The 19,687-nt window shown below is 36.3% G+C and overlaps 1 protein-coding gene across 3 annotated transcripts in view; it reads right to left on the minus strand.

Moving 5' to 3' along the window:
* Positions 1-3,136: 3,136 nt before the first annotated feature.
* Positions 3,137-19,687, minus strand: part of LOC121414482 (dystrophin-like) — a 43,620-nt gene continuing 27,069 nt past the window's right edge. For all 3 annotated transcript variants that reach the window (XM_041607677.1, XM_041607675.1, XM_041607674.1), the window contains exons 6-22: positions 18,317-18,451; positions 17,673-17,898; positions 16,424-16,484; positions 15,893-16,029; positions 15,339-15,543; positions 14,337-14,580; positions 13,471-13,677; positions 12,708-12,779; positions 11,918-12,054; positions 11,289-11,357; positions 10,695-10,745; positions 10,159-10,222; positions 8,130-8,221; positions 7,376-7,628; positions 6,383-6,548; positions 5,533-5,754; positions 3,137-4,420 (exon numbers count right to left, since the gene is read on the minus strand). In XM_041607677.1, coding sequence (XP_041463611.1) covers positions 4,302-4,420; positions 5,533-5,754; positions 6,383-6,548; positions 7,376-7,628; positions 8,130-8,221; positions 10,159-10,222; positions 10,695-10,745; positions 11,289-11,357; positions 11,918-12,054; positions 12,708-12,779; positions 13,471-13,677; positions 14,337-14,580; positions 15,339-15,543; positions 15,893-16,029; positions 16,424-16,484; positions 17,673-17,898; positions 18,317-18,451 — 2,460 coding nt within the window. In that variant the 3' untranslated portion in view covers positions 3,137-4,301. The remainder of the gene's footprint in view (positions 4,421-5,532; positions 5,755-6,382; positions 6,549-7,375; positions 7,629-8,129; positions 8,222-10,158; positions 10,223-10,694; positions 10,746-11,288; positions 11,358-11,917; positions 12,055-12,707; positions 12,780-13,470; positions 13,678-14,336; positions 14,581-15,338; positions 15,544-15,892; positions 16,030-16,423; positions 16,485-17,672; positions 17,899-18,316; positions 18,452-19,687) is intronic.

Genomic DNA, 19,687 nt, shown 5'->3' on the forward strand with positions numbered 1-19,687 from the left:
AACTTTTTTGCCTGAAGTCATTTTTTTCTGATTTTTTTTGAATTCCATGAAAGTTTCTTTAATTTCCCATATAGCAGAAAACTACAGGCTTTCTGTTAGGCATTATGTTAGTTGCAGATTTTCCAAGGGAGCTTTTGTTGCCAATGCAGGAATGGAGTAGAGGCCACTAGAGAAAATCTTCTCCCAAAGACATTTTACATGTGATTCGGCCCCAGGCCGGCAAAGAGTGGTCTCGAGGCCAGCCAGAGCAAAATGTCTTGGAACCTTCAAAACACGCACACTCAGAAATGAGCACAATACAAAGAAATACACTGAGAATTTCGACACATTAGAGGTTGTATTGCATAATGATTAATTTAATATTATAATCATGTACGACCACAGTAACTTGATACAATGGGAATTCAAGCGATAGTGAAGATAAAATACAGTGAAAACTAGATCCAACGCCGAAATACATAATCAATCATACTCACATATAAGGGAAATCTTGGTATTATAAAAAAAAATGAACATGGTTGCAAAATAACATATACAAGGCATAGCCTCATTTACAGTCAATTCATGATTTAATCAAAACTATGTAATAAACAGATGCTCATGAATCAGCTATTATCAGGTAATTTTTTCATCATTCATCCCTCTTATTTTCCAATGATTTGAAAATCAAGATGGATAATAGTGCATAAAAGGTGATTGTGATGAGTTGACCATACCACAAAACCTTTTCTACATGACCAAAAACGTCGAAGTCTAGTACAAAATATGACTTCATAATATAAAAGACAAAGAAATAATTTGTTTCATGATTTGTGTCGAGCTTAACAAGAAGGAAATCAACATATATTTACAGAGAAAATTCAACAATAGTTTGATAATTTTTGAAGAGAGAAAAATCAATTTAAGATGTGGCATTTGCGATCAAAATGACATCTTTATTAAAACACATTAATAAGCTATCAAACACCCAATCACCTTCTAAATGAACTTGCTCTGTTCTGAAATATTAATCATCCATTAATAAAATCTGGATGAAAAGGGGAAAACACCTTCCTTCCAAACGTCTTCTACAATGAATACTTTCTAAACAGCCATATATTTCTACACATAAAAAGCCTTTCTTCAAAATTGTTTGGGAAAATATTGAATTGACTTCCAAGTATGTTATTCTCATTCCATTTATTGTTATTTAAATAAATGTTAATTTTTGGCACCTCAATGTGGAGTTTTCAAATACTAATTCAGTTCGTTGAAAAAAGAGGGATAAATAAATACTATCACATTAATTCATCACAAATTTACAAGCTTTTGACCATTTACAAAGCCAAAATAGACATTGAATCTTTGTAAATTGTGACCAGATTTCTCTATCATTGTAAAATACTGCATAACTTTATATACATTGCCATGCAGAGTATTAATTCATTAATTATATATCTCTCACAAATTCTACATCTTAATTAAGTAGCAAATTGGAAGTGCACTTTTAAATCACAGGTGTCCATAAAAAAAATCAGAATTTTGTGTATCGTGGCCAAAAAAAAATTAGCAGAACTATAAGCATGAAAACCATTCAATGTCAAAATCAGTTGGTAACATCAAAATGACCAAGATAATTGTATTAAAAATATGTTGTTTCTTTAAATACTGGCTATACTCGAAGTGAATACTTACACTTTATGTTAATACATATTAATACTGAAATCCCCCCCCCATTAAAGAGAAGTGTATGCTTGCTATATTTCATAACAAATTTCGACCCCCCCATACGAGCCCATTGTTATGTCATTTTGTTTTACAATAAAGCAGAAAATAAGAAAGGTTGAAAATTATCACTAAAATTGATTTTTCTTCTTTTGAAGGAATATATACTGAGGAGTAACGGGTGAAAAAAATAAAGACACATCTTTAATGAAAGAAAAAACAATCCAAAACAATTAAGTTTGATGAAAACAGAAAATATATTTTTGTTATAAGCACACATTTTTGGATTCAACATAGAAGGGATAACCATTAGCACACAATCCCAAATACTACTGGAAAATGTGTATTATGAAATTAACAAAATCCAATCCATTCCTCCGTTTGTAAAGAAAATCTGTGCAAAACAAAATATAAAAATACATTCCTTTCTTTAGGAAAGGAATTATAGCTAGCACAAAAAAATAATTGTAGCTAGAAAAAAATGAACAGGAACAAATGAATAAATATCAAATTGACGGTTTATAAACTGAATTTAATGGCAATATTATGATTCGAAATGTGAAACAATCATAATTGATTGTATCAGCAATGAAGCAAAATAAAATCTAATAATATAATGATTCAAACATCTGAAAAAAAATGATTTCATTCAATTTTGAGAAGATGATTTTAGCATGAATTCACTATGACACAACCAACTAGATATATGTAAAAAAAAAGAACTATAATACAAGCTTTAGGCAGAAGGAAGATATCGATGGATCAAGAATATAATAATATGATGATGTATAAACTACATTGAAGACATGAACATAATGAAACATAATCATGAAATAAAATAAAGGAGGAAGCATAATGCAATCATACAACAATGTGTGGAATCCAGAAACATTCCAGTAGTACTTTACGTCATCGAAATTTACACAACTTTTGATACGAAGTGGGTAGAATGCATTGTATATTTCATACATAAAATAATCAGCCCTAATTAACAATATGAGTGGGAGTGTCGTGGTCTAGTGGTTAAGACTCTCGTCTTTCAATCTGAGGACGTGGGTTTGATTCGCAGCCATGGCGTGTTTTCCTTCAGCAAGAAATTTACCCACATTGAGCTGCACTTAACCCAGGTGAGGTAAATTGGGTACGGCAGGAAGTAATTCCTCAAAAAGCTGTGCACACCTGAATAGGTAGACTACATGAAGCAAAGCCAGGGTAATATAGGAGTGCCTTGAGCGCCTAACAAAGTGGATACGTGCGCTATATGAATCCTACATTATATGTAGGCCCAAGTTCTCCAGGTTAATCATTATTCATTTGATCCATGAACTACCTGGAGTCATTTTTTTAAATGCAGCCCCGTGCATAATATTCATGTCTAATTTCAACCCTACAAGGCATAGTGTACGAAACTGCATTGCAATTTTTTATTTCGTTTCTATGATTATACTAATTTATCCAAGAAATTAGAATTTTGCTTTGGATCCACTGATCGATCAAATATTTTTTTATCTTTAAAATTTTCACTCGCAGCCTGTGAGATTTCGGATGTCTCTAGAAAAAAAGTGGTCGAACCACTAGCCACTCATAATAATGAATGTTGATGGCACGTTTTATGAAAAGCACAGATTGCTTGTGCAGTGGACAGCAGCCAGGCCAAGGCAAATCGTTATACTCACGATGTCAAAGTCCACTTTACATATTCATAAGAACTGATAGGAACAAAGGGTTTATATTTCTTTAATAATAATCTTTAATTACAGCAGCTTCTGTATCACCAAGGGCCCGTAACACAAAGCATAGCAATCATTATAGGAGAATATCTTTACGATCAATCGCTAACCTTTGTGTTACCGCACCGGGAAGATTATTTAAGCATGCGGTGTAGCGACACAACTCAGCTTGTCTCTATATATGCACATAAATTCCTTGATAATAGCACCAGTTTAACATCTACACAAAACTCATGTCAAATTGAGTCCCTCATTCCCTGCAATGTATAATTTGTCTTTGGTCCTAATAAACCATCTACAAGAAACTAACTCCAAAATAAACAAAAAGACTCGACAAAACCGAAAAGATTATCTTGAACATAAACACAATTGCATGATGGGAAAAGACGACATAAAACTGCAGCATGCATAGATCAAACAATAAGCCGGGGAAAGTTATTTCTCGAAAATGGCGATTATTGATAAAATCCTTTGTATATCGTGTCTAAAAAATCTGTTTTGTTACTTGCCGCCATAAATAGCTAACATCCCCTGGAAATGAGACTTTTTCCTTTGATAAAAATCACGTCACATTCATATTATCATGAATCAGGGAAATTGATCTAACAGATATCAACTGAAGTCAAGTCATATGATACAATCACATACCAGAAAAAAGGTTTGGACACGTCCTCATAAACGTGAGGAATTCATAGGATGGAGAAAGGGGAGCAACAATCCCCCCCCTCCGCTCCCTCTCACTGGCAATGCACACTGCACTGTCTCTATATATATATATAGAATGGATTATGCAAATTATGTTCATCATGGAAGACCCCTCATTGGTTGAATTTGTAATGATTTGAACGGAGAGAAGCGTGTGATTGGCTATGCCTCGCTTTCCTTATCGCTCTGTTCCTCGTCCGTCATGACGGTGACGAGGGTCCCGACCGCCTTGCCGATGTTATCCGCCATGTGGAGAAGACTACCTACACTGTTTTGGCCAGCTGGGGATGGAAACAAAGATGACAAAAAGAGAAAGCAGAGAATTAAAGATAACAAATGTAGTTGCAGTGGACACTGATATCATGAGAAAGTTTGTAATCTACACTACAAATCAGACGCATCTAAGAATGAATCGACAATGGTACGCCAGGCTTCGCGATCTGACATGAGAGTTGGTAAATCATGTAGCAAATTATTACTATCCCTACATATGCAATCAACAAAATATAAAGTCTTTGTCCTCTGGTTTTATGAGGGAGGCCAAACAAGTACATCAGAAATAACTTCCTTATCACCATAGAGACAGTGACCAGCAAATCTCATACTACATTTGGTGGAGATACATGTAAGTGGAAGATCTCCATAAATTTCATATTTGTTTTTTTTTATCTCTCCAACCAATATTTATCTCTCCAACCAATATTAAAAGTATATGTGCCATCTACCAGTAATCTGCCATCTACTAGTAGTCTATCTTTTAATGACTTCTTGATTATCCATCAAGTCTGTAAAACCAAGGTTTACTGTCGCCATATCAATGTAGATCTATATCTGGTTACAGTTACATAAAATAAACTTTAGAAAATCCTGAAATCTAGAAAACGATCACCCTGAAGATCGCCAACACAAATAACCACATGTGGGACAGTCTATTATCATTACTTGGAAAAAGAAATTCAAAAATTACATACATCACCAGTAACTCTGCCAAAGATAAATATTTTGGAACAAAAATCATTTTGACTTAGGAGTAGTTTGAATTAGAAGAGGTACATAACATATGTCTTGAATAATCCGGGCCCCGTTGTATAAAAGTTGCTATCATGGCAACTTAACCATCCAATGATTGGAATCCTTGATTTTGATTGGCTGTTGATCAGCGTTACCATGGAAGTTACCACTGGATGGCAAAGTAACTGTAATAGTAACTTTTATGCAACGGGGCTCAGGTCTAAACAATTGCTTTGGCTTTATTAAGCAATTATTCAACTTACAGAAGATCGACTCACAAGTAGGCAGATTTACCTGTATTTCAAACATGCGGTCATTTTGTATAAAGATTCCCTTTTAATTTGTCTATTTTAAAAGCAAATCTATAACCCTCCTGCCTCACCACTTCCATTCTTGGTCCCGTCAGGAAAGTTATTGAGTTCTTGAATGACTTTGTCAAGGTCAACCTTTCCCTTGGCTGGGACCCCGTTAGCTGCCCCGCCCTGGTGGAGGTGATGATGATGGTGGTGGTGGTCCCTACCGTTGGGTTGGTGCTCCCTTGGGGTGGGGTCATCTTTCAGGTGGGGTGGGGTGTGAGGAGACGGGTGACTGTTCTGCTCCTCGGCTGAGAGAGAAACGGAGAGAGATGATATGTCAGTAGATTCACTAAAGATTAGTAATTACAAAGTACTACTAAGTAATTACTGGGAGTACAACATGTAATTTGGCTCGCTGAATGCATGACTTCTTGGCTGCTATTCGAATCCAGAGATTTCTAAACTTACAATTAAAAAAAGACAGAATGTACTGAATGCTGCTTATGTGTAAATGCCTTGGATTATTATCATCATCATTCTTATCATCATCATCAACACCACCACCACCACCATCATCATCATTATCATCATCACCATCACCATCATCATCATCACCATCACCACCATCATTATTGCCATCATCATCCTTATCACTATTAATAATAATCACAATAAGCATTACCATTACCATTGATATTATCATTATTATAATCACAATTATTATCCTTATTATTATCATCATTATTATTATCATTATTATTAACATTAATATCAATTATTTTCATATTCATCATTTCAACAGAATGAATGATTCCCATTTAGCATGAAATAACCTTGAAACATTCCATAAAGCTCATAGATCGATTTTATATAGGGCAGTGAAAATTCTCCAAGAATATTTTACTCTAACATATTAATATACTCTTTTGCTCTCACCTGCCATATCACTATCATAGTCACTTGTACCGCCATTCGTTCTGGCTTCTACGGCAACAGGATGGTGTATTCTGATTGGTTTAGAGGCGGAGCTTATGGAAGAGGTTGGCGAGACTGCGGGTGTGGTCTTCGACGAGGACACTTGGGATGCGCTTTTGTCTTGCGGCTGAAAGAAATGGAGAGACATAAGATGCTTAGTAAGAAATCAATTTTTGAATACTTATGCAAGTGATGATTGATGATTATCACCCGTATCAGACATCTGAGCTGGTCATTTACAAAACCGTATTGCCCTACATTTTCTGAATATCGGGAAGGGTAGGTATATTGTTTGTATTTTCCTCGGTCTCAGTGCGCGTATTTACTTTGCATGCAGAGACGAAGCAAAATATACCTTTGTATTTTCCCTGGTCTCACATCCGGGAATTTGTGGATGCGTATAAAGAGATACGCTTCATAAGGATCCGCCCACCAACAATATACGTCATAATAAAGACAACGCTGAATCCGAGCGCTTGCAAGTACGTCATAATGGTAAAGTGCAGAGCCTAGACCGATATTAACATGACACAATAGAACTCTATTTTTAAAAGAAATATCCCCATTATCATGATTTTTGCTCTAGATATCTGATTTGGATGATAATAAAAATATTGACTGGCTCTTCTTTCGGGGAACATCAAATATATTGCCCTTAAATGACCCATATTGCCCTCGTCTAAAGACTCGGGCCAATATGATTCATTTGCTGGCAATGTATTTGATGTTCCCCTCAAGGCCAGTCAATATTATATAATTATCACATTGGAAAAAGACATGACAAATAGCTGGAATGTCATAATATCTCAGTAATTGCACAATTTCTTGCAGAATCCCTTCGCACATATTCCTCATTCATACATATGACAACTGGGTGGTCACTTCACTGGATTCTGGACAAACTCATTTTGGAAAGGTACCAAAATTGGCATTCATCTTTATTCTCCATCATACCTGTTCTAATAACTGTCTCAGCCTTTGTAGCTGAGCTTCGAGCTGACGGTTATGATCTTCCAATATTTGCATCCTTGCTTCTAGCCTCCCCTTGTGTTGCCGTAGCAACTTGGCTTCGGCGACGAGCTCCGCATCCCTGCCCGGTGACCTCCCGGATGACCTCTCGTCGCCCGACGACGCCGCTAGCTCTGCCGCCCTCTTCACGTCTTCCGTTCTTAGAGCTTTCAGCGTTTCAAGCTCTGATAATAACGTTCTGGACAGGAAGAATAAAAAAGGAGTTAAAAGCAGTCAATAACTTACATTAAAGCTTTTATGATAATGATTGGGAAGATGCTGGATGTGCTTAATATCCAATGATGTCATTACTATGAATTTTCTAAATTGATGACGATTTTGATGACGATGCACATAATGATGAAGATGATATTGATGATGGAGATGAAGATGATGATGTGGGGTTGATGATGATGGTGGTGATGATGATAATGATGATGGTGATAATAATGGTGATGATAATTATGGTGATGATGATGGTGATGATGATGGTGATGATGATGGTGGTGATGTTGATAATGATGGTGATGATGGTGGTGATGATGATGGCGGTGATGATGATGATGGTGATGATGGTGATGATGATGGTGGTGATGATGATGATAAGGATAATGATGGTGATGATAATTGTGGGGATGATAACTTGAGGTGGTAACTTGAGCTTGCAGTTAAAATAGAATATTCAGAAACAACAACCCACCTGTTTTCATCTTCCAGTTCATTAATTTGGGACTCTAAGTCGGGTCTATGTTCAGCATCGATGGATACCACAATCTGGGCTGGACTATTAGGCTGCAAAGAACAATCAACAATGAAAAGAAATTATCAATAAGAGATCTATTAACTCCATATTTAGTAATAACTATCATTTCTACCACATTATCTAGCTTCTGCAATTATTCCAAGGTGTTACAGAGATTAGAAGAATGTAACGAGGCACAACAAAATGAACTCCTTCATGCTGAGTGTTGAATGTAGACAACGCTACAATGTTCAGCAAGCCCAGAGAAACACAAACTCTATTGAATGAAACATTTCATCACCTGACTTCACAATTAAATTTCTAAAACATGGCAGAACTTGAACACTTTAAATATGATCATTTTCTGGTGGGGTTTACTCACTTTTGAGCACCATTGTATGTGCTTTCAAAGGAAGAATCAGGAGAATGAAAAAGGCATGTCTGAGTAGGAAATTGGTTACATAAATGACTATTTATTTTAAGCTACTTGCATCTGATTGGTTGAGAGCAGTCAGTGATAGTCAGTAATTGTCAGTGAAAACCACCTAATTTTGGTTTTCGTGAAATGTTTCCCCAAGTATAATGAAAAACACTAAGATGGGAACTAGGGCGAAAGAGGGTGTATATTTTTAAGTCATGGCGAAACAAACCTACATTTGTATGGATAATAAACAAGTGGAATGCCTCTGGCCGTCTCACCTGCATCACGCGGTTCAATATAGCAGCAGTGCTGACTTTGAATACTACTCTAACTCGCACAAGATGTTCAGTGATACATGGTTACTCTTATGTCCACTTGTTATGAACTAGACCAATAAACTTACAGAGATATGATGGTTATTCAACAAAAAACCCCAACATGGCCAAAGTTCATTAACCTTACATGACCTTTGACCTTGATCATGTGACCTGAAGCTCGAACAGGATGTTCAGTGATACTTGATTACTCTTATGTACAAGTTTCATGAATCAGATCCATAAACTTTCAAAGTTATGATGGTAATTCAACAGATACACCCAATTCGGCCAAAGTTCATTGACCTTTGACCTTGGTCATGTGACCTGAAACGCGCACAGGATGTTCAGTGATACTTGATTACTCTAATGTCCAAGTTTAATGAACTAGACCAATAAACTTTCAAAGTTATGATGGTAATTCAACAGATAACCCCGATTTGGCCAAAGTTCATTGACCCTAAATGACCTTTGACCTTGGTCATGTGACGTGAACCTCATGTAGGATGTTCAGTGATACTTGATTAACCTTATGTCCAAGTTTCATGAACTAGGTCCATATATTTACTAAGTTATGATGACATTTCAAAAACTTAACCTCGGGTTAAGATTTCGATGTTGATTCCTCCAACATGGTCTAAGTTCATTGACAATAAATGACCTTTGACCTTGGTCATGTGACATGAAACTCTAATAGGATGTTCAGTAATACTTGATTAACCTTATGGCCAAGTTTTATTAACCAGGTCCATATACTTTCTAAGTTATGACGTCATTTCAAAAACTTAACCTCAGGTTAAGATTTGATGTTGATGCCGCCGCCGCCGTCGGAAAAGCGGCGCCTATAGTCTCACTTTGCTTCGCAGGTGAGACAACAATGATCCATGGGGAGGGGCGTCTGGTGCACCCCTTCATTGACTCTTTGACCCACATCGGTAAATAAAGATACCCAGGAGTATGTAGTACCCCCTCTTGGAAGTGAGGATAACATGAAGTCAATTTTTTATAGTGTTATCTAGTTTGCCAACTGACTTTCAATTATTTTGGGGCAAGAGAGAGACAGAATCCATGGCCCCATAGCGATTGATTATGGAGCTAATTTCTATAATTAATTGCATTGATTATTGTGTATGATCAATCGTAAAGGTCAGCCAAATGATCGATTGCTAAGCTTTATGATACCGGGCCCTGGATCTGCCTCTGGATAAGTCAAATAAATATATAATTTTATGGGATGAAAATAAAAACTTACCACTGTAGAAACATCGCCACCAAGGCTATGACAGTAGTGGGCTATCAACTGATGCTCATCCTCGCTATTAAGACAATAGTTAGAAATAATGAGAAACAAAATGAATATGAAAAGAAACTCAAAATATCACTGAACGTGACTAACAGTCCAACCCTAGCATGACAGCCTCATTTGAGGAACTTGTTTGAAAATAAAAATTATTTCCAATCTCATTGCTAGGATAATGCAGTACCTGACACATCAAACCATTGTCTTGCATATTTTCACTTGAAAACCAATGTGTATCAAGTCTCGTGAGCAATGGGCAAAAAACTGAGGAGGTAGCTCACTTCACAAACTATTTCTCTGATTAATTGCCATAACTTGGCTACATCAGCAGGTGTAACATTATTTTACACGATAAGTTGTTAGTGGTATCTATCCATATTTTATATCAATGTTCTTTCATAAGTTGTTTCTTTAATTTCTCTCTTTTCAATTCTTTTTCCATAATAAATTTTGTATTATCGAGAAAGACAGAAAACTGAGATACTCACAGGTCGGTAGGTACAGAGTTTAACGTTCCTTGGCTTTCGACCTCTGCTAACCTGTATGTACGGAAAGAAGAACAAAAATATTAAACAAGATGTCATTTTACTATAAACACACACAGGTGAATGTTACTCTGAAGGCACAGACCCTGATCAAAATCTTGATCAACAAGTGGGTTTGGAGACAAGTGTAGCATGAATACAACCCATTGTATCGAAAGAGGCCTCGAATGCAGAAGTCTCAACCATGGCCTTTAGGGCTGCAAAATACAGATTGCTTTTCTCAATTGAAAGGGTTCGAATAGCAAACCCAACAGGCTAAATCACATGAACATCCCTCATAATATTACTCATTTCGCAAGTGTTATTGCTCAAGTTTGAATAATTTACTTATCTTACTTTCAAATATCTCAAATTTTCATCCAAGCATTCTGTAACCCCCCCCCATTTGCAGAAATTGGGTTGAAAAGGGGGCATACTAGCACAGAGATGCAAAACACTGTCCTACCCACCAATGCACACATGTACAAAAACAAATGGTGGTTGCTAAACAGTATGGATCATGCCTTGTCTAACATAGCGACAATGTCTCTTACATACCTGTTAGCATAGAGCTCCAGCCTTGTATGTGTATCCTGATTGGCCATGTGTTGGGGAGTTGTGATGGGACTAAAAGGAGACAAAAAGAATATTTCTGTTAACTTTTTTGTTTTTCAGCAACAAGACCCACAAATAAAGACATCGGTCCAAATTTACAAGGTTGGTTTGGAATCAGTGGGTTGAAAACTTAGACGGAATTCAAGCATTTATTATGCATATGCCGTTCAACAGTGAATGTGGCTATCATTACAGGGGGCTAAATACATTAAAGATACAGCATTATGAGAAAACTTTTAAAGCAAATTAATAAACATTAACAGTAGACATGCTAACTAAAAACTGGGTTTTCATTAAATTATCATAATTCTGATGGTGAGAACAAGAAATCTTTGATGGATTTTCCTCAATCCTTCACTAATATTTTATTTTCTAAGCTATTTTCACAATAAACTTTTTGTTAGGGTGAACTTCCCCTTTAAGAAAATGAATTAACATAAACAGTGAATTCACTGACTCAAAACAGCGGTCTTTTTATTCAATCTTTTCCATTAAAAAAAAAAGAAATAAATGAAGTGAAAGGAATAAAACTATTTTAAAATATCATTTTGATGGTGAGAATGTTAACTTACGATTCTAAGTCATCGCCTTCTAGAACTGACTGGACAGGGAGATAACCCACACGGGGGTGTTTTCGGTAGTACCGCTTCGATTTGAACTTGTTCCGAACCACTTTGGCAAAGTCTCTCACGTCTTCACCCGAGGTCGTCTGTTTGAGAACAAAGGTTTGGATTAATTCATATTCAATAACAGGAAACAAAGGTTTGGATTAATTCATATTCAATAACAGGTAACTCTGCCTAACTAAATTTGACATACCGTAAGTGGAATAATTGCATAAGTAGAAGCAATTTTTTAGACCAGGGGGGTGTTTCACAAAGATTTAAGAATGACTTAGGTCGCACTTAGATGCCGACTCATACATGATATGCAACGCACGATCTTATTGATCAATACGCAGTAGTTCGCGTCCTCTGGGCACGATCTAACCAATATTGTCATGCCTTTTAAACCACACGCAACTAGACATTTCAGTGCGACTCTAAGTCATACTTAAATATTTGTGAAACATCCCCCTGATCATTGAAAACATCTGTTATATACCTCTTTTAAGTCTAATTTTGCCTAAGTTAAACAAATTTCTTTGGTCCTAAGAGATTCGAATTAGGCAGAATGACTTGTGTATCCGTTGAGAAATCACTCAAATAGTAAAGCAGTGGGGAAAAAAATACACTGGAAAGTTTGTTCTCCTCCCCCTCCCTCCTCTTCTATTCCCCATCTTTAACCCCCCCCTACTCTACCTCTATCCTTCTTTTTGCCCCCCCCCCCTCTTCCTCCTCCCTCCTCCATATCAATACTCACTGTTGTACAGTATTCCTGCATGGGATGTGAGAGTTTATGTGTCTTTGCTTTCCTACCAGAGAAAAAACAGCTCTGCAAACAGAAAAGAAACGGAGTATTGTGTCAATTATTAGTCTACATTGTACGTAAACAAAAGTCAATTTCCAAGGGACAGAGACCGACAGATATCCATATGCAAATTCAAATCATTGATTTCAACAAAGTCATATAAAATAACAAAATACATACAGTAATGAATCCAACTCGTGATATTTTTGTTTTCTAACAGGCTTAGGCTTGCCTTATAACAAATACATGTAGATGCACAAGCAGTTTTCATTCATAACAATAATCACAAAAGGGTTAATCCATGTTAAAGATTACACAAGATCTTTAGTACCTATGAAGTAAAATATTGTTGCTCAGTAAATGAGTGGTAGAACTCTCAAAAATATATATATGTGCATATAACCCATATTCTTAGGCCATCGTTGCCAATTTTGGTGACTATTTTCTATTAAAAAAAGAACCATCCTTGAATAACAGATAAGGATTCAATCATAATGGATGCAATTTGAATAATCTTTGCCCCTTTTTTAATGTATTTCATATGATTTTTAGAGTGCTGCATTCAATTATCAAACCAAAAGCGCACATTGCGGGAGCATTTCATGAAACAATAGTCAGTGATTTTCAATGACTATTTGTTATAGGCTACTGAAATCCTTGCATCTGATTGGCTGAGCACAAGCAATCTCATCAGTTCGAACAAACGAAAACTCACCTGACAAAGGTCAAAGTTGAAGCATTTGAGGCAGCGATACCTGAGGCCCACGATGGGACACTCTTTGCATATGTTACACTTGGCTTGGTGCTTGGCCGTCTCCGACGCGGCCACCCGATGCAAGACCGGCATCCAGACCATCGACTGGGGTTCCAACTTCATCCAGGCCAGGAACTGGGCTGGTTCGATCAGAGGTTTGCTTCCGGTCTAGATCAAGGGAAAGGGGAAAGAGGGTAGCAATTTGTAGGGAAAATGATACAACAATGACCAAGCTCAAAATAACAAGTGTTTGCAACCACATATAAATACATAAAGTTTTTTGCAACAAACACAGACGCTTTCTGGAACATTGAGAATCTATTGAAAATGTCCGTCAAATCACAATGAATAGCTTAAAGGTCATTGTCCAAAATTGGTGAGCCAGAACAGGTTGTTCCAAAATTCAGAGCTGACGAAAAATTGCAAATATGTCCTGTCAAGAATCCAGGACGACACTGCTATTTTGGTTCACTAAGTTTTGACAAAGACTGGTTTGTCATGAAGGGCTAACCCTATGGAATAAATTCTCAATTCTCCAGAAAGCATCTGCTTAGCGGTTACAAAAAATTGTACATTTGGCTACGATTTCAAACTAATTATGCATTTGATCCAAAATTAAGGCTTGCAATCATCCAATATTGTTACATTAGTTTTCTTTGATTTCTTTTTTTTGTTAATTTGAACCTCAAAAAAAAGATACTTTTCACTCACATTTTCAGAAAATGAGCGAATTGAGGTTTGTTCCAAAATCGGATCGTGGACCAGTCGCAAGGTATGGGGTTGCCGTAATCTAAGGAAATAATATGAGAGAATCCCTGGCCTCTTACCATGTTGAAGCAGCTCCTGACGCTGGGTTCAATATTGCTTCCTCCAAACGACGCGACCTCCCCGAGCTGCCTTGGGATCTGGACGCAGTCGTGCAAGAGGAGACCAAGCCCTCTCTGATCTATCATGCCGTTCTTGTCCGCCACGAAACGGCAGATGAAACGGTACTTGTCCTCGAGGTGAGCGTTGCAGAGCATGACGACACCAACCTTGAAGGCTAAAACTCGTATCCTCCCACTCCTTACCCTGCAAAATATCATGGAAAATGAACATCAATATTAACCCTTTTGACTACTGAAGTGTGAAGTGCCCATAGGCTTAATACACGGACTGTCCATTTCCAGTAGGCAATGGGTTGAGAGGTTATGGTAAGTAAAATTTGGAATCAAATTTAACAGCACTATTATGGACAAAGTCTGCAATACCAGTTAAAAGCTACTGAAATCCTTCAACCCGATTGATTAATAGTAAATTTGTTATAGAAATTGAGCATTTGTTACTATAACAAGTCTTCATGAAAAGGAGGTGATTTCATAAATGCGTTCGCTAAATTAAGCATGATTTTACATACAACTGGTGAAACTATCTTGTGCTAAATGCAATATTTTTCTTCTTAAATCTAACCAAATGGTACTTGGCTTTCTTAAATTATAATTCTTATCAAATCTTAACACATAACTGCATTCAACTGCTTATTAACAATAATTTGAATCAAAATATGATCAGATTTCAACAATAGCTGATGAAAAATAGAAATTATTGATTAAAAAATATATCAATAATCTGAGTTAGCCCCCATAATTAGCTAAACTTAATGTACTTACATGTCATAGACATCAAGTAACCAATATTGGCTTATCTACATGAACTTACATGTACATTCCATAGACATTAAGTAACAGAGATTAGCTAATCTACTTACATTTCATAGACATTGAAAAAAAAAAACTAATCTACTAAAGTGTTATAGACATTGAGTGATAGAGATTAGATAATCTACTTACGTGTCATAGACATTGAGTAACCAATTGAGGCACATATCAACACACTGAGGTACGTTAACCATCCCTGGGTGATCCATTGCTAGGTTCTCGTAAACCGTCGCTAGGCAGGTGATGATCTCTGTTACATCGAGGGTTCGGTCGTTGCCGGATACCAGCTCGTGTTGGGTGAAGATAGAGTCGGCACTCGCAAGATTTAGGAGGTATACTGCAAGGTTAAGAGGTCAAAGGTCATTAAAGTCATGTCAAATCATTCCATAGCCTTTTTCAGGCAACTTTTATGTTTTCACCAAATTCATGGTGCAGCAATTTGACGTTAAAGTCTGACATCATATTGATCAAAAACTCAAACAATCATGTAGATTAAACAGTTACTGTCAATGTTGTGCTGAATGCAGCAAAGCATAAAGACTAACGCCCTCCCCCCCATACAAAAAAATAAAAATGGGTGGAAAATCAGATCTATTTGCCAAGGCATCTGTACGTTCAGAGACGACAATTTACTTCTATGGAAAATGTGTACTCTAATATGAATATATGAATTTACATTTACTTACAGCACAATGATTTTTGTAGCCTTCTTAGCTTCATGCCTGTCCTGTACGCTGAGAACTTGACAGCATTGAGGTCTGAGAGCGAGTGAAAGAGTTCCGTCATACGGGGGTGATCCCAGTGGGTAGTCTCTGTAGCATGGCTGTTAGTTGACAAACAAGAAGTGAAAAATTGTCAAAATCCTAGGAATAAAATTCATATTTATACTTAAAAAGGTCAAGTCATATCGAACTACAAGTTGAGATGAATAAATAGAAAAAGACTTAAAAAAGTATATTGCTGAAAATGTCATTAAAAAATGGATGAATTTTTTTTTCTTTTATCATTAATGTTTTTATTCATTCATTCATTTATATATTTATTTATTGATCTATTTATTTATGAATTAAATCCTTTGACTTACTTTTTTTTATCATAAAGTTTCACTTAATGGTGATATGCAAACGAGAGTCGATGTCACACATGAATTACTTATGTAAAAAGGTGTATAAAAAAGATGAATGTCAAAACATAAGCAATCATAGTTGCATACTCACTTGATAAAATATGGCACCTTATTTGCTGCTACTGCCCTTTCCCATGGATGTTGCACAGAAGCTGTAAAACAATTTTTTTTAAAAGGGTCATAAAAATCAATCATTTATTCATTCATTCTTCAATCTCACACAATTCTCTTTTTATATCATAAATTCATACAAAATCAATCGTTCTTTTACAGGACAAGTCCATCCCAACAAAAACTTGATTTGAATAAAAAGAGAAAAATTCAGCAAGCATAACACTAAAAATTTCATCAAAATCGGATGTAAAGTAAGAAAGTTATGGAATTTTGAAGTTTCGCTTCATTTCACAAAACAGTTATATGCACATCTCGGTCAGTATGCAAATGAGGAACTGATGACATCACTCATTCACTATTTCTTTTGTATCCTATTATATGAAATATGAAATATTTTTATTTTCTTGTCATTGTCATGTGAAATGAAGTTTCATTCCTCCCTGAACACATGGAATTCCATTATTTTAACACTTTGTGCTTCAGGCAAGGAGGTCCTAATCATCAAATTCGTAAATTGAAATATTGTATAATTCAACAATAAAAAAACAACAAAAGAAATAGTGTGTGAGTGACATCATAGACTCTCTCATTTGGATGTAACTGGCTCGTTCATATAACTATTTTGTTAAAAATAAACGAAACTTTGAAATGTCATAACTTTCTTGTTTTACATCCGATTTTGATGAAATTTTCAACATTGTGCTTGTCTGATTTTTCTCTATTTATTCAAATCAACATTTTTCTGAGGTGGACTTTGCCTTTAATAATATACACATGATAAATGTTTATTTACAGAAGAATGCAGAAGTCCCTAAAATCAGTAAGTAGTGACAGGACACGCCTGTGGACTCATGTACAATACCATAAAAGGAATAGGGGCTGGTAGAAGAAAGAGTAGAAGAGAGGGGATCAACATTATAATCGATCTTATGACTTTTCCCATAAAAAGAGGCTGCAACCTTTACAATTTGCCAGATTAAACATAACAAATAATACTGATTTTTTTCATACTGTCAACCAGTTTGATAAATCTAAGGTTAAACATCTGCCATCTGGGACCCATTTCATGAAGAGCACAACTATTGCAACTTTGACATTATGGTAACTACATGGTAACAGGGCTCAGCAGCCAATCACAATCAAGGTTTCCATTGTAGTTACAATATTTGCACAGCTACCATAGTTGGAAGTCATCATGAAACGATCCCTGGACCATCCTCACATACCTCTGAGGAAGTGTTGCGATTGCGGCCCAAAGTCTCTAAGAGCCTCGTTGAGTAGCCTCGCCCTCTCGTCGATGGCCAGCTGCAAGGTTTTCCATCTTCGAACAATGTCCTCAAGCCTTCCCTGGTTAACGGTACTGAGACTGACCTGCTGTGCAGGAAAGTGGCCAGCCATCTGGGTCACCTTCTCCAAGTCATCGTGGATTGGACTGTAGTAATCCTGGAAGCTCTGGAGATAGGAACGAGGAGGTGGGATGTTTAGGAGAGAATCAGATAATCTCTCTTTCATATTGAAAAGAATCAATTCTTTCAAAACAATCATTCCACATTTTTAGTTGCGATTGGATTCTTTTACAAAATATGAAGAGAATAATAAATCTGCTAATCATCAGAAGATTAAAAATAAGAAGACAGAGGGCGAGAATGAGAATAAAAAGAGGAAGAGCAAGATGAGGAGAAAAAGAAGAGAAGAATATTAAGAGGCAGAAGAGGAAGAAAAAAAAAGGAGGAGAAGAAGAAGAAGAAGGACAAGGAGAAGAAAAGAAGAAGGAAAAGGCAGAGGAAAGAAGAAGATGGAAAAGACGAAGAAGAAGAAAAAAGACGATGAGTAGCAGGAGGAGTAAGAAGGAGAAGAAAATGAGACATACCTTAAGTTCAGCTAGATGCTGCGGTAGGCTATCGATGATAAGGTCACCCACTGGTAGCCATCTTGATCTCGTAGCTTCAGCCTCATGAAGACGACCACTAAGCTTGTCCATGGCTTGATGCAGGGCTAACATTTTCTGAGATTATAAGGAAAAAGATAACATGATAATTAGAAGATGACAAATAAAAAGACAAAAGGCAAACAATGAAAAGGAAAATGAGAATAAAAACTAGAATTTAATTCGTCATGCGGACGAATTAGGTGGTCTGTCTTTATACTCGCAATCATGATCACTATTACCATGTTCATGCATGTCAATATGATCTTCATGATGACAACGGAATGCTCATTATGGATGGAATACTTGTGAAAGACGGGAGATGATAAAGCTCTGTGAAAAGGGTCTCTTTGATGTATGACAGTGTATGTTATATGAAAAAAGCAATTATAATCTGTTTTATCTTGCTAAATTTAAACTTTTATGCCTTTTAATTATCATAAAGGATCATGTAAGAGGTGGCAAAAAGAAAAAAAAATTGAAAAAAAAAAATCATCTTGTTCACCCCAGGACTCGAACCTCCGCCCTCGAGAAAGCAAGTCAAATGCGTTATCCATTGAGCTACGATATTCCCCATAGAGATTACACGTAAGCAATTCTGAGAATTACAATACCAATTTTGCAAGTGAAAAACGGGCATGATCCCGGCATCTGATCAAAAAATGGAGGGCACATTCCGAAAGCGTAGGATCTCAGCTACTACATGGTAAAAGCTCAGGGAAAACCGACAAGAAAAAATGGAGATATGGCTCACGAAATAGAGGAATGTCGAATCTAGTTATGAGAAAAAGTCATGTCCCATAGAGATTACACGCAAAATGAGGAAAAATGACATGCCTCTTTTCATCGCTATTTTACGCAATGATGCGTTTCTCAAAACGAAAATTCATGTTAAATGACGAGAAAGAGTAGCTTCTAAACTACAATATATGAAAATCTGGGTGAAAAACGATCTATATTCAAGAAGTTACAACCAAATTTGCATAAATTTGATGACGTGATTTTAAAAAAATTAAAATTTTTAGTTTAGGCGCCATTTTGATGACGTCACGATATAATTGAGGGACATTGGTGACATGAAATGAAATCTACAACTCATACTCTATCGATATATGAAAAAAAAAATTGGCGTCAACGGACTATTTAAAGAGCTACAGTGAATTTTCAAAAGGCATGTTTTTGCCCATATATGGCCTATAGTGAGAGCTCGCGCGCACACGTGCTGCAAACTTTAACGGGTGTTAATTTCGTTATTAATGGTCGTAGAAGGTTGATCAAGGTATCAAATTGTTCAAAATTTTATTATCAATGCAA

Source organism: Lytechinus variegatus, chromosome 4 (genome assembly GCF_018143015.1).
Source record: "Lytechinus variegatus isolate NC3 chromosome 4, Lvar_3.0, whole genome shotgun sequence".
NCBI classification, from domain to species: Eukaryota; Metazoa; Echinodermata; class Echinoidea; order Temnopleuroida; family Toxopneustidae; genus Lytechinus; species Lytechinus variegatus.